Raw genomic sequence first — 22,094 nt, forward strand, 5'->3', positions numbered from 1 at the left:
TTTTCTGCAATGATGTACAGTGTCACCTTGAGCTTATACTAAATTCCTATATGTATTCAGGTTTTTGGATTGTCTGTTCATGTATAAGTGCCATTTTTAAAGTAACTATTGAATTATGGCTTGACATATTTTAAGACTTTTAAATAATTTTTGTTCTTATTTATTGTTCCATATGAGCTTTAGAATTATGTATGACTTTATTTTCTAAAATTGCTGGCTGGTATTTTAATTGATCTCATGTAATATTTAAAGATGTATTTAGGGAGAAAAAATTTTTGTTCTGAGTTTATTTAGGAACACGATATTTATTCTCATTTTTTCATGTCATTTTTTTGTTCCCCTTAGTAAAGCATTAACATTTTCTTTGTATAACTCTTATTAGATTTTCCTGGCATTCACTCATATTATTTGCAAATGATAACAATATTTCCTTTTTTTTAATATTTTATGTATTTTCTTGACTAAATTACATTGATCTATATATACCTCTAGCACAATGTTAAACTTTTGTGGTTAAAATGGATATTATCATCTTGTGTCTTAGGCAGGAACATCACAGAGGTATTCTGTAACCATGAAGGAGAATCACTGATATTTCTGTTACTCTTAGGTTTGTCTTTTTCACATACTCTAATCTTCTCTGTAGTCATTCTGGGCTTTTCTTTTGATTAATATTTAAATAACCTCGTATATGAATTGGAGGATAGGGAAGCAGGTATAGTGGGAAAATAGGGAATTGTTAGTGGATTGGGGACTGAGTTACAATACTTCAGAGTTTTGTATGCTGAAGTTTCAGAATCATCCAGGGCCAGTGATAGTAGCATAAATACAGAACAAATCAAAGCATATAGAGAGGATCAAATTGATATTTGATGTTATTATTTTCATTGAATCGATTAGATTGTTGCTTTTATTAAAGCCATTTTAAAGTGTGTATAAAATTCCATAACAAAGAATTACTTGCTTAACCAAATTTGGGCTAATATTTTCTTTTGACAAGATTTTAATTTTGTCAGCTTTAAGTACATGTGTCATTCTACTTAGGTAAAATAATTAACTCATTGCAAAATTTGTAATTTCAAAAATTTTATCATCAGTGAAGTTGAAATAGATACTGTGGATATTTAATGCCTGTTCCTTTGTGTATACAGTTGTTTTCAGACTACTTTTATTTCAATAAGACAAATGTAATCCAATTAATTAAAATGTCAATTTTGAGATCTCATTGAAATGAAAATGAAAACATTACAGTACCCTGCATCTTGAAGATTTTAAGAAGATGGCTAAATTGGATTGCATGTCATTGTTGTACTAAATAAGTAGAAATGAGCCCATTCAAATTAAACAGAATTTAATGATTGCCTCATTAAATTTTAGTTGAACAGTTCTCCTAATTCCTTAGGGCTGTGGGTAAGGTCATCTTTAAATATAAAGTTATTGCTTACTTGGAAAAGCAAGTGGAAAGCATTGTGGAAAGACATTGTTTTCTGCCTTATTTATACAACAGAAATTAGAGGAATAGGGAAACGTGTGAGAATAGTGATATTGGTAGCTTTCCTTGAGGAAACTTAAATAGAGCCCCTCCCTCACTTACAGGTACCATGAATTACTTGAATGAGTTAATGTTTACAACATAGTTTTAATTTCTTAAATGGAAGATAATATTTTATTTCTAATTTTTAAAAAAATTCTGACTTTTTACTAACCCCTCTCTTCTATTGATTATAAAAGTTTATAATGGTTTATTTCATGTTAGTAATTCTTTGGTGGGAAGCAGGAAAGGACAGAAGCCCAGTGTCTCTGATTTTCCTTTTATCAGCTTTCTTTTGCATCTAACAAATCCTAAAATGGATTTGAAAAGTTGAGAAATTTGTTATTTGTAGGGAAGGTCTAGGATAAAGTCATTCAAGACAATCTCTTGTAAAATTTCAATAGTTGGTTATACTAAGACTTTTAATTTAGAAGATCTTGTGATTTTACTCCTCCCCCACCCCTTTACTCTTCATAAAAAAAGAAACCCTCTCAAAGGTGAAAGAGAACAATCCTTGCGCAAACTACTGCATACTTTGCATTTGATTTATATTGGCTGTTTAGATGATTGGCTCTTAAAGGATATGGACTATGAATTAAACTGCATATAGATGTCCTTTTTTTTAAATCTCCTCCCCTTTGCAGTCAGTGTTTTTCTTTATTTGTACATATTTTGTGACAAATATGGAAAAAATCATATAATTATCCTATTTCCCAAAGAATCTTTGCTTAGCTGAATTTTTAAAAAAATATATTTGGTCTAAAGTGAGTTTTGTCTTTCTCTCCCCTACATAGGCCCAGATTGCCTTTCTTCAGGGGGAAAGGAAAGGTCAAGAAAATTTGAAAAAGGATCTGGTGAGGAGGATCAAAATGTTGGAATATGCTCTTAAACAGGAAAGGTAAATCAATAAAATGGAAGGTTGAAAGCTTGTGTTAATGTTAAATGATAAAATAATTTTTCTATTATTCCTGAAGTAAATCCAAATTTTTTTAATGTATATTCTTAAATTAAGGTGTATCTGTACTAAACATTTTTATGTATGGTCATAATATATTAATCTTACTATGAATAGTTCAGTAATGGTGATCAATAAACTGATTTATATGATTTAAAATGTTTTAGCAACATTTCCCCCTACTTTTTCCTTTAAGAAATGTTTGTACTTCCTGAGCTGTCATTACCCATTTTTATAAGATTGACATAGCTTTTGAATTGTAAAGTGTCTTTAGTGTTTACTCTCTTTTCCTGTGATTTAATATTGAATTTGATATAACTTCTTAAGAAAAAAACTTGATCTGGCAGCCTATGCTGAGAGTCTTCATAGACTGTTTTTGGCATTTTTGTTCTTTTGTCATCAGCTATTTATTCCTTTCTCTCCAGAGGATGATTTTACATTATTTTGCTAGTGTGTAAGATATTTAAGTAATGACATTCATGTCACAGCTAAAGGAAAATAGGACATGAATGAGAGTTTTGCAAGTTATATGAATTGTTTATATACTTCAATAGATGGTCTTTGGGTGTGTGTGAGCATTCTAAAGCAGTTCATTGCTTTAGGTAATCAAGTGTTTGGTTGTTGATATTGGAATTTTTTTTATTTTTAATTTTTTATTTTTTGTAATTGTAGACGGACAACATGCCTCTATTTATTTATTTTTATGCAGTGCTAAGGATCAAACCCAGTGCCTAACACATACTGTGCAAGTGCTCTGCCATTGAGCCTGTTGTTTTTTGCTTTGTTTTTGTAAATCACTTACTTTTTTTTTTTTTTTTTTAACCATGCTAGGGATTGAACCCAGGGCCTTGTGCTTGCAAGGCTAGCACTCTACCAACTGAGTTATATTCCCCAGCCCACTTTTCTTATTTTTTGAAGTTGGTAAATGGACTATTTGTAAAACTGCCATAAAATTCCTTTTAACAGGTGGTATTTATGAATATTGAGAAATATTTTTATTAGAACTTGTGTTCATCTTCATATAGGATCATTAAATAGTTTAAGACCTTTCTATCTCTTAGTTAAAAATCGTTTTTATACTTTGAGAGGTTGGTTGAAAATGGGAGAGTTATAAAGAAAAACATTTTTTGAAGTATGTAATCTGGGAATATTTGAGATCTTAGGCTTTCTAAATTGTAGGCTTAACCAAAGACAAAATATTAGCATTAATAATGGTAAAGATTTTTTGAATAGTTACTGTGCTCCAGGCCCTAAGACTTAGAATTAAGTAAGTTGCATAGAGCAGTAGAGCTGAATTAGATCCTTCAGGATTGGTTCTAAAACCTGTGTTGTTTACCAGTATGTTATACTGTCTTGCAAGGTAGGAGAATGAAATACATACCGAAATAACCAGAGTGAGTGTGTGGGAGTGTATTCTGACGTGTGAACCACCAAAGCGTATGAGGTATGATAGGTTCTGTGGTAGGTGTATGTATAGACTGTACGATGGGGATCACAAAAAAGGGACTGGAAACTATCTGGAAGTAGTAAGGAAGGCATAATTAGAGAAAGTGAGGCTTCAACAGCATCAGAGCAAATAAGAAGGTGCTTGCCAGTCAGGCAACATGCAGGAAGTAGAACATGTTTGATCTGGAACAAAGCCTTGTGGTGTATTTAGAAAATTTTAACCATTCTGTGTGAAGAGTAGGGTGTTGTAATTTGATGACTGATAATGGTAAGAGAGCCAAGTCAGATCATGGAATTCAGACTACCTAAGGAGAACTATCTAAGGAGTTCAGACTTTTTTTTACCTCACACATGATAGAAACTGGGAAATTTTCAAGTACTTTTTATTCTAAAATGATCTTCAACTAACAGCACTTTTTAAGTATAATAAATTAAGGAATAAAAATCATTTCTTTGTGGCCTAGAGCTCTAGAACATTTCAGTGCTTTTCATTCTACAATTGTTTTTCTAATGCTTTTTTCAAAAAAATTTTTTTTAGATCTTGATAGACCTTTATTTTATTCATTTATTTTTATGTGGTGTTGAGAATCAAACCCAGTACCTCACACATGCTAGGCAAGTGCTCTACCACTGAGCCACAACCCCAGCCCCTTTCTATTGCTTTAAATGTCAGGAATTTTTAAAAAAATGTTTTTGATTGAGGAAAAATATGAGACCCAAAATGGAGAGACTACTACCTTTTATATGCATCTCCAAGATTTGGCAGATAATGTTTATCATTCTTGTTTTATCCTGGTTTGTTTTAATTTTCAGACATCTTGTCATTTTGCCTATAAATACCTAAGTAAAGAGCTAAGGAATGTGATATTGTATTGCTGTGTAGATTTTCAAGGTAGTCCCACTTTAATGTCGAAAATTATATAAAAACTGAATATTATTATAGCAATGTATTTATCAAAGTATTCCTTAAAGTGTAATAAAAGTTACAAATAAGCAAATTTAGTTTTTCAAGAATGTAAAGTATATAATCTGAGATATATTCAGGAACTTTTATTCTGAGGAACTTCAAATACTGTATAAAATACAATTCTGAAACATTTCTCCTGTGTTGTTTTTCTCCATTCACTGCCACTTTTCTTTTATCTGCATTACCATAAGAACCCACCTGTCTTCCTTGCTTCTAGTATTTCTATTTTCTAGTTCATCTTCCTTGTGCATGGGACTCACTTTCTAAAATATAAATGAAATAGTCATGTTCTATCTCTGCTTAAAAATATCTGGCTAATTTCAAAGTTATTTTGTAACCAGATCCTTTTTCTAGTCCCTTCTCAAGACTCCATTCCTTCCAATACTTTCGGGTGCTCAATACACTGTAAAACTGCTATGTTTTGACCAACTATGTATTTTTATTTTTTACTTTTATGGTATTCCTTTTGACAGAAATACCTTCTCCATCAGTTCATTTGTCTGACTAGAAAACTCTGACTGTGCAAATCATTGCCTTCTTTTTGATAGCTTTATTTGACACTACCCTTTATAGAATTAGATAATCCCTTATCTACATTCCTTGATATAACCCTCCTCAGATCTTACTATAGTGTACTATAGTTATTTACATTCCTGTTCCTTAGGCTGCTTCTTACTTCCACCCCTACCTGACTGCAAGCTGCAGGTTCTTTCCAGCAGCCAGCACACTGCCTTGTACATCATAGAAATTCAATAGTAGTTAATTGAAATTAGTTTTTTTTTTTTTTTAGCATCAACCTTTAAAATGTGATTGGGTGTGCTATGTTTTATTCTTGGCACATTATGTATAATAATAGACTTTAAAAGCTAGAATGAAACTTCTTTATTATAATTATTAAACAGTTTTTATCCTTTTTTCCAATAAGTGCCAGTGGGGGGGGGGTGGCTAACTTTGATGTCAAATATGAGTTGTTAGACATGAGATCTGCTTATTTATCATGTAGTCAGAATGAGACAGATAGTGAAGATATTTTGATAGCACAGTGAGCTTGAAGTATTAAAACAATGGGAAGCAATGTGAATGGCTTCAAAAGTATGTTATTAGGCTTAAGGAGGGTTCTGTAAAATATTTCTTAGTGAATTTAACAAGTCAGTAGGGAGACCATGATTTAACAGTTCTTTATATATTTTGTTTTTGTCTGTGTGATGCTGGGGATTGAAACCAGCTTTCTGCATGCTTATATAAATTCTTATGAAATGTTAGGTGTCTTTTTGTTTGTTTGTTTTGGTACTGGTAATTGAACCCAGGCGTGTTTAACCTCGTAGCCACATCCCCAGCCCCTTTTTGTATTTTATTTAGAGACAGGTTCTTGCTAAGTTGCTTAGGGCCTTTGTAAATTGGAGAGGCTGGCTTTGAACTTGTGAGTCTCCTGCCTCAACCACTGTCACTGGGATTTCAGGTGTGTGCCACTGCACCCAGCAAAATGTTAGTTCTTAATGTTATTGTTTTTGTTATATTTATTTTATAGAATACTTTCTGTTCTTTCTTGTTAATTCTGTTGCAGTTTTTCCTTAGACCACTAGAATGCACTAGAATGCAATATTTTATGCCTATAAATGTTTTTCTTTTTCCTTTGTTTTTATATATAAAATATAAATAAATTCATACGTTTACTTGTCACTTTATTTTAAAAGTCTTAATATAATCTTTCCTTAGACCACTCAGGTTCAATTGCTATTTGGGCTTCTGTGGAGATAGTGTTACTTTGTCTAATAGTAGATGAAGTATGTTTCTGGAAAATCTGAAGAATGACAGTGACATTAAGAATCTTGTTATTTTCTGGTAATTGTAAGTGAAATTAATTATAAATATTTACTTCTTGTGATCAACATTATTATAAGTATGTTGAAATAGATTTGGAAAAATGTGTCTGGTGATAATCTTTCTGATTGAGAGACATCGGGAATAGAAATCCCCACTACCACAAAAACAATTGAGACACTGGAAATAGAAATAACTTGGACCAAACGTATTTACTAAAAATAAAAAAATAGATGCATACAGTTAATTAACCAAATAAGAACAAAAATAGCTCCCTTCTGCTTTAATTTACTGATTTCCTTCCAAAGACAATCTATTAGCTGATGGCTTATCCATCATATATCTTTCCAAAACACTCTGTGCATGTGAATATTCTCTCTCTCTCTCTTTCTTATACAAACACACACACTTAAATCACATCTCGTATGGAGGCATGTTACACATAATATTTTATATCTTTTATTTTTGCTTAAGCTTAGAGATCAGTTTGTATTAGTTCATAAATATTCTTTCTTGTTTCCTTTTTCTTCCTTCTTAATGGGTTACATGTTATTACAAAACCTTTTATACAAATACAAGGTATAAAGACAAATAAGAAATACTCATGTACCCAGCATTAGTTGCCTATAATTTTTATAGGTTTTCTTAAGACTCTTCTTTATATAAAACTGGCAAGTAAAAATAAAAACCTTTGATTTTTCTAACTGCAAAGTGAGTATTACTGCAAAATAATCATGAAAGATTTGAGTAATTTATGTATCTGAGCAAATAATTGTCATTTCCTTTATACTTTGAGTTATAAAAAACCTTATAAATGCTCCAATTTGTGTGTGTGTGTGTGTGTGTGTGTGTTGCTGGGGGTTGAACTCAAGGCCTTTTTGTGCATTGAGGCAAGCACTCTACCAACTGAGCTATATCCCCAGCCCTCCAGTTAGCTTTTTATAAAGAAAAAACTTTCCAATTTGACTGTCTTATTCTTTTCCTCCTTCTGTAGTATTGTATTTCGTTTTTAAAATTATCATTTTATTATTGTTTGTCTTAAAACTATTAGTATTTAAAAGTAGCCTCAATATTTTGGGGAGAAAATAAGTCAAAATATACAAGTAAATAATCAGATATGACCATTTTTTAATTATCCTTTTTTAAATTTCTCTATCTGGGTTATTTTTCTAGTCTCATGGTTAGATCTGACATGGTTAAATGAGATGGCTAAATCTCACTAACCAGAAATAACAACATTCTGTTAATTTTTAAAAGGAAGCAGTCTTCCCATTGACAGTTCTGAGTAAAAGACAAAGGAAAAAAATTGTTGACTAAGAAAAAAAAATTATTCATTACTACTAGAATGTCCTATTCAGTGCTGATGATTTGGGCTGTTTTTGCTTCCTGTCAATGGTTCACCATAAGTATACATGACAAATTATAATTACGTGGCAAAGCACATCATATTCTAGATTACTGTCCTTTTAAAACAAAACAAAACAAAACTCAGTTTTGAGAAAAGTTAATGTTTATTTCATAGTCCAAACCCTTTTTTTGTTTGTTTGTTTTTTTACTGCTTTGGATTTACAGTAAAGTTTGACTTTGAGTCATCAAGATAATTTGAATACTATAGAAACTAGAATGTTAGATTGTTCCTTTGAAATTATAGGGAGATTTATGATTCCTAGTGTTATTCCTTAGTTATAACGACACTAGTGTTATAACAAAAACAAAAAAGGCAAATGTTTTTGTATTAAATTAGACTTTGACACCATGGAAGACTTTTAGCCTTTGAAGATTTTAGAAGTGTTAAGCCAGGACTACCATGTACTGATAACTGCTTATTATATAACTTGAACTAAAGTTCATTTAAATGTGTTTCAAGTTGTTTGATAATTTCTCATTTCTTTTTTAGAGCCAAATACCATAAGTTAAAATATGGGACAGAATTGAATCAAGGCGATATGAAGCCTCCAAGCTATGATTCTGGTAAGTTAATTTTAAAGGAAGCTTGAATAATAAAAAGAAGTTAATGACTAATATTTTGTAGCAACAACATTTATAACTATGATTTAATTTCTAATTATTTACATGTTTTTCTGACCCACTAATCTGTTGGCACTAATCATTTTGTTTTGTATAGATAATTTCCCATCATCTTCCTTCCTTTTCTCTCTTCCCTTTTCTTTTAGTTTCCCATTTTCTGCTTATGTTCTACACTTACTGGAAGTTTCAGACTTCATGGGGGTAATATGCACCAACATAACCTTGTCTTTCTGGGTCCTTCTAGTATTAATGGGAACTTTGAGGTGCACAGTATAAAGTACATGATGCTCTTGAAATCCTGAGAAAGAGTAAGAACTATAAAAGTAAGAGATTTCTTTTCTAAAGTACATGGGAATTCCTAATCCCTTAAACCCGATTGCTAGTTTTCAGACTGTTTTGGACTTCCTCACCCACAGAAAATCCTATCCTATAAGCAGAATATGTTTTAATAGGTGAAACATTTATCTTTTTATATCATTTCTTCTTTTTCTTTCCCCTACCTTCCTCTTCAGCCAACAAATAATATAAAATAGTACTTGTAAACAATATAGATATAATTCACTTATTAGTAGGTATAAGGGAAAGTGAGAAAAAATGTTCGGAAGTTATCATATGGGTGAATTTTTAGCATAATTTCAGATTAAATTCCTCAGTCAAATATCTTAAGGATTTTTTTCTTTCCTCCACATTTCAAGAACTGAAGATTTTAACTGTAATTCATATCACTTTCTGAAATGTCTACCTGTGCTAGGGGCTTTGGAAACTATATTTTTATTTACATTTGTTCAATTTAGTTATACATGACAGTAGAATGTATTTTGGGGGGGCGGGGGCGGGTACCAGGGATTGAACTCAGGGGCACTCAACCACTGAGCCACATCCCCAGCCCTGTTTTGTATTTTATTTGGAAACTCAGTTTCACTGAGTTACTTAGCACCTTGCTTTTGCTTAGGCTGACTTTGAACTCATGATCCTCCAGACTCAGCCTCCCGAGCCACTAGGCGTACAGGCATTCACCACCACGCCTGGCTAATAGAATGTACTTTTACATATCATACGTACATGGAGTATAACTTTCCAAACTTGTGGTTGTACATGATGTGGAATTACACTGGTCATGTATTCATACATGAACATACGAAAGTTATGTCTGATTCATTTTACTGTCTTTTCCATTCCCATCTTCTCTCCTTTCCCCCCATTCCTGCTGCCCCCAATCTGGTGAAAACCTCCCCCCCCCCCCCATTGTGAATCATCATCCTCATGTCAGAGAGAACATTCAGCCTTTGGTTTTGGGGGATTGGTTATTTCACTTAGCATGATAGCCACCAGTTTGTTCATTTACCCACAAATGCCATAATTTCATTCTTCTTTATAACTGAGTAAAATTCCATTGTGTACATGTACCACATTTTCTTTATCCATTTATCTGTTGAAGGGCACCCAGGTTGGATTCATAGCTTAGCTGTTGTGAGTTGAGCTACTATAAACATTTATGTAACTGCATCACTATAGTATGCTGATTTTAAGTCCTTTGGGTATATGCCAAGGACTGGGATACCTGGGTCAAATGGTGGTTCTATTCCAAGGAGAAACTATAATTCTTAAAATAGTTACTCAATAAACAAAATATTGTCATTTCATGTGTGTGTAATTTTAACTCAGAGAAGTGGATAGACTTTCCAAAATTCACACACCCATTAAGTGATGAAGTGTAGAACTAAATCCAGGTCTACCTGAAAAGAAAACTCATAAGGACTACTTTAAAGTCAGAAGAAAGATCATGAGAGTAGAAACCAAGAGAAGAGAGAGTTCCAAAAGGAAGGACTGTTCATCACTGCTGATGAATTCCTAAAGTGCTAAAGACTTATCTGTAGGATTTAGTGGTACACAGGTCATTCAGTGGGTCACTGAGAACATAATTGGAAGTAGTTTTAAGAGACAGGTGAGGACAATATCCCAAAGATGTAAGTACAAAGTGAAGACCAAGTGTAGTCAGCTTTTAGGAAGCTTAGGTTATGAAAGTGAAGAAGGTCTGAAGGGCAGTACCTAAAAGCATACCTGATGTCAGGGATACTTTTTGTGTTGTTGGTGGAGTGAGGTTCATAAGTAAGGAGCCAATAAAAGGAAAGGGTAGGTATCCTCAGATTAGGAAGAAATGACTGGGATTGGATTCTGAACATAATTGCAGACACATTTTAGGATGAACATATCTTTTGTTGTTACTAAGAGAAACAGAAAGTTAACAGATTTGTAAGTTTGAGTTTCACTTTGGTGGGTATTTAAGGGAATGTCCTCTTGATAGCTTTATGTATGAGACATTATCTACAAAGAGTCAATCAGACTTTAGGAAAAGCAGAGGAGGTTTATAATACTGTTTGTGAAGAGGAAGACATGCACTAGGGGTTAGTAGGATTGAGAAAAACTAAGGCTTTGGTTGAGTTATTTAGTTGCAAAAGTAAATTCTCTTTAAAGAGATTTAAATAATAATATGAAAAATATATTTCTGATATGATTCCTTTGTATAGGTCTGTATTTCCATCTGGTATCATTTTCCTTCTGCCTTAATGACTTCTTTTAGCATATCTTGTAATATGGGATACTGGCAAGGAGTTTTTTCCAGCTTTTACATATTTGAAAAAGGTTTTATTTTGCTCACTATCATTGTTTCTAATAATATGTCTGCTATTTTTTTTCATCTTTGTTCCTCTGGATATAATGTACCCTTTTTTTCTGACTGCTTTTAAGATTTTCTCTTTATCATTGGTTCTTAACATTTTTTTTTTTTTTAAACTGAGGAATGAACCCAGGGCCTTGCATATGCTAGGGAAATGCTATACCATTGAACAACATGCCAGCCATTTTGTTTTATTTTATTTTGAGACGAGTCTCACACAGTTGCCAAAGCTGGCCTTGAATTTAGCCTCCTCCTGCTTCAGCCTCCCAAGTAGCTGGGATTAAAGGCATGTGCCACACACTTGTCTCTAAAAGCTTATTATGATGTTCTTTACTGTAGTTACTTCTCCCCATAATGTTTCTTAGATTTGGGGTTTGATGAGTTTCTTGGACCTGTGGGTTTATAGTTTTTATGAAATCTGGGACCTTCTGGTTATTTTTTCTTCCCATACTGTCTTTGTTTCTCCTCCCTGTGTTATAAACTAGAAATATTTTTTCAAGGCAGCAAGTAGCTGGGACAATCATAAGGTTCATCCCTTTGCTTGCCTTCTTTCAAGTATCACTGTCTTTTGTTTTCTGATGGCCAGTGTTTTGGAAACCATTTTTTATTTGTTTCTGTTTATTTATTGGTACTAGGGATTAAACCTATGGGTGCTTAACCACTGAGTCACATCCTCAGCCGTTTTCATTGTTTATTTTGGAACAGGCCTTGTTAAGTTACTTAGGGACCCACTAAATGACTGAGGCTGACTTCAAACTTGTGATTCTCTTACTGGCTCATTTGTTTCAAGCAGAAGGGTAAATCCAGTTCCTGTTATGCCAACTATACTGGATGTAGCAGTCATATTATCAAGAAATTAAACTATGAGCTACTTTGTTGATTTATTTTTTTATTGGAAATTGAACCCAGGTGCACATTACCTCTGAGCTACGTTTCCAATCCTTTTTATTTTTTCGAAGCATGGTCTCAGTAAATTGCTGAGTCTGGTCTTAAACTTGTGATTCTTCTGACTTAGCCTCCTGAGTTGCCAGGATTGCAGGTGTTCTTCACTGTTTCAGGGCTACTTTAAAATCCTTACTTTTATGTAAAGCTACCTTTTGAACTTGGTAAGGCAAGAATGAATCTGATACTTGATAATTACTAGAAAGAATATTAACTTGGCCTAGCTATGTTTGAATAAGAGTAATTTGTCTTTTAAGAAGATGAAAGTACATTCTTTTCTGATTTGTTTTAATTTACTTTTTATTAAGGTATAAATAAGTACAGTAAAATTTATCATCCTGTGTTTTCACAAACACATAGTCTTATAACTATTTTTCTTTGTAATCAACCTTTCCTTCCCTGCTAATCTACTGGCAACCACTAACCCATTTTTATACTTTTGCCTTTTTCAGAAATCATATGAGTTAAAATAAATCTTACAGAATATAGCTTTTTTTTGTGTGTGTGTGTGTGTGTGTGGTGCTAGGGATTGAACTCAGGGTCTCATGCGTGCTAGGTAAGTGCTCTACCACTGAGCCACATCCCTAGCCCAGAATATAGCCTTTTGATCTTGCTTAACTCACTTCACATAATGCATTTGAGAATCATCCATGTTGGGTGGGTATCAGTAGTTTGTTCCTTGTTCTTATTGAGTAGTATTGCATCAAATTAATGTACCACACTTGCATAACATCATTAGCTGTCAAAGTAGGACATTGAGTATATCTGAGGATGGCATAGAAAAGATTTAGGCCTGTTCTAATAGGAGATTAAATGACCTTAACATTTCTTTACACATCTGAAAATTTTAGTCTTGAAGAGCCAATGTAAATTTTCTTACTTGGCATGTACAGGTTAATTCAGTTGACCAAATGGTATAAATTGTAACATAATAATGTTGAATATGCAAATTAATGGAACCATATAATTTTTTTTCTTTCCACATTTTTAATTGGTGCATTATATTTGTAAATAATGATGGGATTTGTTGTTATATGATCATATATGCACACAATATGACAATATAATTGGCTAAATTCATTCCCGAGCATTCCCCCTACTCCTGTATCATTTTTCCCTTAGTATTGGGACATTATCACCACCCACCCCCCCACAGTATACCCTCTTTGAAGTTATCCCAAAGTAATCTTTGTTTTGGAGTTAATTTATTTAATCTCTCTTATTTTCTTTCTTCCACACTCACCTCCAATCTACTACTATTTCAATGAAGAACCATAAAACTTTATGAATTATTTTAGGAAAAAAACAGAACACTAGATATGATTCTTACTTTATTCACATATTTCTCCAATTTTCTATCATTGTAGTATTAATATGTGGAAGAAAATGCTAGAGGAAATCAGGAAGGATTTCAATACTTACAACTGTGTTTTCAAGAAACCTGAAAATTATTCTCTAAAACTCAGTTTTCTCAAGATAGGGATAAACATGAATCTTTTGAGTTTGTCAGAATTGAAAGAGAAGGAGCTGGGCTAGTGGCATATGCTTATAATTAGCTACTCAGGCGACTGAGGCAGGAAGGATGCAGGTTTGGGACCAGCCCCAGCAACTTATCAGGCCCTGTCCAAAAATTAAAAAATAAAAGATACTGGGGACATAGCTCAGTGGAAGAGTACCCCTGGGTTCAGTCCCCAGTACCACTTTAAAAAAAAAAAAAAAAAAAAAAGGAGATAACGTACATATTTTTAACATAGTGTTGGGAACATGGTAAGTCTACACTAAATGCTTAATTTTAAAAAATGTGAAACAAAATTTCTTTGTCCCTGTTATAACTCCTCTTGAAAAAGATTTTATAAAGAGCAGAAATTTCATTTTGATCAAGAACTGATTAAAAAAAAAGTGTTTTTGTTTTTGTTTTTGTTTTTTTTTTATTCTGAAATTTGAGCCATAGTCTACTTTGGAACTTCTTTGGCTTCGTCTTATCATAGAGAAAGCTCTTTTAATTAATCTTTCTGAAATGATTCATCTTGTACATGATGATTTTAAGCTTTAAGAGTTAAAAGAGGTTTTTCATTCAAGAATGTCATTGAAATAATACTTGAAATTTTCATTTAATAACTTTGAAGGAAACAGATTTGAATTAAGGTTATTTCTTAGGATATCTGCTCTTTACCAAGTTAGATTTTTGGTCTCATTCCTAGATATTTTGTTCTAGCTATAATGTGATACCTAACACTTATATTTGACTCTCACTGTGTGTGACTTGATTGAATAGGTCTTTGTCCTAGAGGAAAATTCTCAGCCTAGCTAAAAGGGAAAATGTCTTTATATTCTACTACTCTAATGGGAATCCAGTAGCAATAATTAATTTATGTTAAAGTTTTATCATGAAAATTCAAGTTAAAAACATTTTAATTGTCCTAAAACATACATAAGTGTTTAGTGGATATTTATAGAGATGCCCTCTAATATGGAAAACAAGTCAGTTTTATTCTGGCTTAATATATTTCAGATGAAGGTAATGAAACAGAAGTGCAGCCACAACAGAATAGCCAATTAATGTGGAAGCAAGGTCGACAACTACTCAGACAGTAAGTATCCCACAGTCAATCTTATCAGTAGTTGAAGATGAGAAGCATTTTCGTAAGATTTATTTTTTTGTATTTTCGATTCAATAGGATGTTTATTTCTTGTATTTTATTACTGCTTTGAAAAAGCTTAATTGAATTGCTGTATCATTTTCATATTAAACATTTTTTCCCCTTTTTATTTTTGTTTGTGGTACTGGGGATTGAACCCAGGAATGCTTTATAACTGGGCTACTCCCCAGCCCTTTTTATTTTTTAATTTTGAGAGATTCTTTCTAAGTTGCAGAGACTGGCCTCAAACTTTTGATCTTCCTGCCTCAGTTTCCTGAGTTGCTGGAATTATAGGTGTGGACTGTAACACTCATTCCTGGTATACGTTTTATATAACTAAAAGAATTCTGTACCCTTATTCTTATTGTATCGTCTGTGCAAGTATATACTTATATTTCAATATAAGGCCAATCAGTATTTTCTTGTACTTGTTTGTTAATTAAAAAAATTTTTTATCTTTTTTTTTTTTTGGGGGGTTGCTGGGAATCGAACTCAGGACCTTGTGCTTACAAGGCAAGCACTCTGCCAACTGAGCTACCTCCCCAGCCCTGCAAAAATTTTATCTTAAGTAATTTGTTGAACAACTTGAATTCTTAGATTTTGCAAATTCTGCCTAGTATAAGCTTTCTCCTACAAAATGTTTTTCTGAGACTATATAGGAGAAACAGTTCAGTTGAGGTTTTGGTGTCAAGTGGTAGACCAGCTCATCATCTCAGTGCCTGGTCCTTGTATACCACCTTTGAAACTGGTATTCACATTTAGGCCAGAGTAAAATTAAATATGCTGCCTGTTTGGGACTTTTGAGGTTGCTTCCAAAGTGGATGAATTCTAACCATTCCTTTTGACTGCAGGAAGGTAATATTACAAAATCTCTTCATGTCTATTGTTTATTTAGACAAAATTAGAAAACAGTGAATCCTTACTAATATTTAAGTGAATTTTCATTGTTGTCCTCACTTTGGTCTGAAATATGACTTATGTATTTTGATTTTTTTAAATAGGAAGTTTTCTTAAAATGCTAATTTTTTTTAATGAGAAATGATTTCATAATGAAGTATCCAAGAGATATTTTTGAAAATTTAAAAAGAGCTCTAATCTTCTTAGATTATAGGTGACATTTTATCAGTTACAAAATAATTATTAGTAAACCAGTTTACATATGGCTAAAGCAGTTTTGAAACATATTTAGAATGTGGTTTTGTTGCTAAAGTGAGGTACACATCAAATATTATTTGCTAAAAAATAGAAAAGTACATTCTTGTAGTAGTCTGTAATGACAACTGATTCAATTCAGAAAAGTTGGAAATTTATTATTTTAATCAAAACTCTTCTATATATATTCATTGGGATTGAAAAATGAGCATCTTGATTTGATAAGATACACTTATTCTATTCGATCATTTACCTAAGATCTTTCTGCTCTAACAACTTTTGAAACCAAATCTTGAAATAAACTGAACTTAAAAGTATCTTGTTAATCTTTGTTTTCTTTCATGCAGTAGACTCCATATCAACATGTATTAATGCCTAATAGTTTTCTATTGTTTATTAATGGCATTTGCCTTTTCCGTGGTCCTGCCCTTGCCATTTGATCTTTTTTAAAATTAACTGGTGTTAAATAGGTATTCAAGTGCTTTCTGTATGCCAGGAACAGAATTAGCTGTATCTGTTTTCAGGGAAAGGAAACTCAGATTTGGGAGAGTTAAAGTTATATGGCAAATAAGTGGCAGAAATGGGTGTAAGACCTAGATCTAACTCAACACAAAGCCCATGCTCTTTTTTTCTGTGCTGCTGTCTTTTTGCAACATGCATGAATTCACACGCATGGTCCACATACCCCATATTCCACAATTTAATTGTGATTTATTCTTATTTTAGAGTTATTCCAGCATAGATTCTTCTATTCTGTAGAGCTCTTGGGAAAATCTATGTTCTTAAATAATGTGGAGGAAACCAAATGTACTAGAGACATTCTAGAGCTCACGGTTGATCCATGACAACTTACATTTGAAGTATTAAAAAACATTGGAATCACTATTCAAAAATAGTAATTTGGTAGAGTTTGGTAGTGAACTTGCTCTGATCCTGCCTAAAGGAAAGAATGTGCTATGAAATATTAAGGAGCAGTTTCTTCCTGGTATAATGTAATGAATGGTGTATTGTATAGTTGACTTTCTCAGTGACTGTAGAGGCTGGTACTGCAGGAGACAGCTCCATCTGCAGCTGGAATATTATTGACAGATCTTATTAGCATAGTACTGTTAGAACTTCTGTAAGCAGTGTATTAGAAGAAATACTTTTATTTACACATTAGATTTTAGAATACTGATTCTTGGATGACTGAATTATAAGGATCCTCTTTACACAGGTATCTTCAGGAGGTGGGTTACACAGATACTATTCTAGATGTGAAATCTAAACGAGTACGAGCTTTGTTGGGCTTTTCAAGTGATGTCACTGACAGGGAAGATGACAAAAATCAGGATTCAGTTATAAATGGCACAGAGGCTGAAGTTAAAGAGACAGCAATGATTGGGTAAGTGTTTTCTCTGGAGAATATTTCAGTTGAAACTTTAGTTCACATTTAATATTTTTGATTTTGAAATATTACCTTTTTAGGTGGGATTTAGAAATAATAAATTTAAAGTTTCATTTGGTTAGAAGGCAACTCAGGGATTGAAGTTATTATTTGTGACTATTTTAGTTCAAGAATGTAATTTTATATTTAGGATATTTTATTTGCTTGAGATTTATGTATTTAATATAGATTTTTTAATATCTTAAAGTTTAATCAACTACTATTAGAACCTCATAAAATATTTTGTTTTGAAATGCAGTACTAATGTGTATGAATGAAATTTCATTATGAGTGATCCTGAAATCATAAAAATACCTCAAAATCCTTTAGAGGAAACCTTTTTTAACCACTTTTGTTTATGTAATAATGATGTAACTCATCTTTTCTTTGATTTTAAATATGCATATTAATTGGTAGATTAAAAGATTTAATAACTTTGAAATATTTTATTTTCCTTATTGGACCATGTTATTATACAGTTTTATGTAATTTTACTTAAATGAACACTAACAATTCAATATAGTGATTCTTCTTTATTGGAAAAAAATTTGCTATGATTCTTAGTTGTTTCAAAACCTAAGATTCTCTGAAAGTGTTAAGTGTGATGATACTGCATTTTAACTCATGTTTAGACTGGAAGAATGGTTTTAATTGAATGCTGTAAATTTTCTAATGAAGCATAGTTCATGTTCTTTGGAATATAAACTAAAATTATAAGATTAGCTAAAGCTTCTAGATAGGAATTTTATAAACAAATGTCTTTGAAGCCTTCTTAAAAGTATTCATTAATAATTAAGAATGTATTAACTTATATTTAGAAATAAAAGTATAGAGTCTTTCTCTTTGTAGACATAGATCACATAGGCATTATTCTTCGTTGTGTTTTTACCTTTTAAATTAACCTAAGTAATTATGTTAACTTAGACAACATAATTTTTTTCGAGGCAGGCACTCTACCAGCTGAGCTATATCCCCATCCCCAACATAAATATTTTTAGGCTCTGTAATGCATACTTGTAAAAAAACCTTTAGTAATGGCTTTCAGAAAAGATAACTCCATTGTTTGTTTTGTGTTTATCTTTTAAATTGACAAGGATATTTTTCTGAATTTGTCAGATTTCTGAAAAGAAAGAGAAAAGGGGAAAAAAATCAAAATTATAGCTCTCAGCAGATTTGAAATTAAAGATTTATTTGTTTTGAAAAATTTGCCTATAGTTGTGACTGTAGTTTTTTTTCAGGAAGATGCCTTCTCATCTAAAACATTTCCTATTGAGAGAGAGAAATCTTTCTGTTATGGCCCTTAGGAAAGTGTTAACTAAATTTAGTTTGAGGGAGCTATATTCAGGTCTTATATTTGAAAATTTGGTCATTTCTAAAAGATGCATGCTTTACTTATCAACAGAATCAAATCTCATAATATTAACTTGACTAGTATATTGTCTTAAATAACTTTATTTGTACATTTGCTCTTTTTACCTCTTTAACTGTTTAACAAAAGTCAAAATTGTATCAGAGAAAAATGACATAGTTTCTAGTTGCTTTCTTAGTTGTGAAAACTCATGTAAGAAGTTAATTGAAGAGTTGCAGAAAGAAAAAGGTAGAAAAAAAAACGGAGCTAGAGATAATGAGAAAAATATTTTCAAGAATACATGAAGGTTGATGGTAAAGATCAAAGCAATGCTGAAATCTTGAGAGGGAGTTCTTTTTGGTAGATTACCGCTAATCTTTTTTGTTTGTTTTGGTACTGGAATGCTTTTATCACTGAGCTATGTCCCAGTCCTTTTAATTTTGATATAGGTTCTTGCCAAGTTGCTTAGGGCCTTCCTAAGTTGCTGAGACTGTCCTCAAACTTGCGATCTTCTTGCCTCAGCCTTCCAAATAGCTAGGATTACAATTGTGTGCCACTGTGCGAGGCACAATCAGCCATTAAGATTAGTGTGCCAGACCTCTTGGCACTGTAATCCCAGCAACTCACCATGCTGAGACTAGACGATCACAAGTTCAAGGCCAATCTCAGCACCAAATAAAAAATTCTAAAGGTCTTGGAATGTAATTCAGTGGTTAAGTGTACCTGGGTTCATTACCAGGTACCCCCCAAAAAGATTGTACTTCTAAAAGAGTAGCCACTTCTAATATTGCTTTCTCAATCCATAGAATTGTAATAGATGAGAATCAGTGTAATTTGGGAATTGTAATATAATATAAACAGAAGTTAATAAAACTTATCATGAATTAATTTTATGTTGAGGTTCAAAAGATTAACTGAACATGATTATTTGTGTTTTAAACCAGAAAATCGGACTTAACAGATTCTGCCTCTGTGCTGGATAATTTCAAATTCCTTGAAAGTGCAGCTGCCGATTTTAGTGATGAAGATGAAGATGATGATATTGAGGGAAGAGAGAAAAGTGTCATTGATACTTCAACAGTGAGTTAGATAACTCAGATAATATATATTTTAAGGACTATAATGTTTATTTTAAAAATAATTCATATTCTTTAATGTAAACCTTTTACTTTTTTTCATGAATTTGGGGAAATTGGGAAGAGCTTTTGGTACTGATGTCAAATTCAAGAATGTTTAATATCAGAGTTTTCCCTTAAAAGACCTCACTTGAATTTTTTGTTAATTTATTGAATATGACATTTTATAGAACTGATGAATATAGCAAAAATAATAGATGTGTGTTATATGTAGCATTACAATCTTATTATAATGTAATTGGCTATTATAAGACAATAGAACTGACTGATATATCATGGTGCCTAACATCAGCTGAGATGCAGTTTTTGTCTTTCTTGGGAGGTTTGCTTTGGTAGACCAGACCTACAGACTTCTAGGACTCTTCCACTGGATTTCTTCAAAATGTTTAGGATTCTTCTATAGTTTTGTTCAGATCTTTATAAGTTTATTGACTTTCTCCTAGCAATTTCCTAGAATAAGAGTTGTCTGTAAATTTCTATTTCTTCCTTCTCTTTCCTTCTCCATTTTTTTTCCTTCTCCGTTTTCTTCCCCCTTCCCTTTCTCTTCCCCTTTTTCTTCTATCCCCATTACTTTTTCTTCACTTCTTTACCCCCCTTTTCCCTTCTTTTACTTCCTCCTCTTTCATTTCTAAATAGGAGATGAGGACATCCTTTGCTTTGTTTATGAAAATGTTTAAATTTCTTCTTTCACATATACTTATAATAAGAATAAAAAAGGAATAAAATAAAGAAATAGGAAGCAGACTGGACTTAGTGTTAAAATGCTTTCATTTAAATTCCAGGTCAGCCACTTAATTATGCTTTTAATGCTTCAGGCTTAGTTTTTGTAGTTTATAAAAATGAAGACTATAATAAATACCTAAAAGATTTTATGAGAAACAAAGACACTATGTATAAATGATAGGCTTAACTATAAAGTGTAACTTCTGTTTTTTATGCCTTCTGCTTCCTGAGCTCCATCAGGTGCTCAAATTATTCCTGCCAGATTGTTTCCCCAGGCCACTATGCAGGAGTGCTCTACTAATGTAGTCCTGTCATGGGTATTATTGGAACTTTGAATAGTCACTCAAACATTTTCTTATCCAAACGAGTAGTAATATAGCTTGTGTCTTAATTTTACTATAGTAAAAAACCCTAAATTTCTATGACATTTTTCTCTATTTCTGATCATCTGAGAGTTGTGTAACTCCTTGTGATTCCTGTGGGATAATTACACTGAAATATTACTTTCCTATCAGAATACCTTATTTATAGCTAAATGATAAATATGATACTGTAAGTTTCTTTGTTATTGATCATATTTAAAATCTATAAACTGATTATTAAAACTTTTGAATTATCAGCCTAGAAATTTTTAAAAATAACCAGTTTGATTTCCTAATTCCTAACCATTTGGAGTTTTTCTGTTGTTGTTTTTTTTGGTACCAGGGATTGAACCCAGAGATGCTTAACCACTAAGCCACATCCCCCCAGCCCTTTTTATTCTTTATTTTGAGGCAGGGTCTCTCTTAAGTTGCTTAGGGCCTTGCTAAATTGCTGAGGCTGGCTTTGAACTTAACTTGTGATCCTCCTACCTCAACCTCCCAAGCCACTGGGATTACAGGTGTGTGCCACTGTACCCAGCCTTTTTTAAAAATTTTGTATTGTTGTTTTGTTTTTAAGTAATCAAATTAATAAATGTTCTGTCTTCCAGTTAGTGTAGATCATAATAGTTCTGCGATCAAGCAATGAAGGTATATCTAATGTAGTTAAGAGACTTATCCCATTTCAAATACTAGACCAAAAAGTCATAGTTTTTCAGGAAAAAATTTTCTTTCAAACATATAACTGATTTTAACAGTTTTGCTAATTTCTACATTATATTACACTAATTTTCACTGCTATAGTTTAATAGCTACATGCCAAGGATTTTAAAAATCAAACTTTGTGGTAGTGAATAAACTTGTCTTAGAATATATATTGTATTTTATATAAACAAACAGAATGGTCAAATATTATCCTATAGAACAAAAAGTTTTTTAAAATA

General features: G+C 32.2%; 1 protein-coding gene across 1 annotated transcript in view; it reads left to right on the top strand.

Annotated features, from left to right (window-relative positions):
* Strn (striatin) overlaps positions 1–22,094 on the top strand; it is a 103,824-nt gene that overhangs the window by 44,165 nt on the left and 37,565 nt on the right. The window contains exons 2-6 of the mRNA XM_047522656.1: positions 2,326–2,429; positions 8,618–8,691; positions 14,880–14,958; positions 17,375–17,542; positions 19,877–20,012. Of these exons, the coding sequence (XP_047378612.1) occupies positions 2,326–2,429; positions 8,618–8,691; positions 14,880–14,958; positions 17,375–17,542; positions 19,877–20,012 (561 nt within the window). The remainder of the gene's footprint in view (positions 1–2,325; positions 2,430–8,617; positions 8,692–14,879; positions 14,959–17,374; positions 17,543–19,876; positions 20,013–22,094) is intronic.

This window comes from Sciurus carolinensis, chromosome 13, assembly GCF_902686445.1.
Source record: "Sciurus carolinensis chromosome 13, mSciCar1.2, whole genome shotgun sequence".
Taxonomy (NCBI): domain Eukaryota; kingdom Metazoa; phylum Chordata; class Mammalia; order Rodentia; family Sciuridae; genus Sciurus; species Sciurus carolinensis.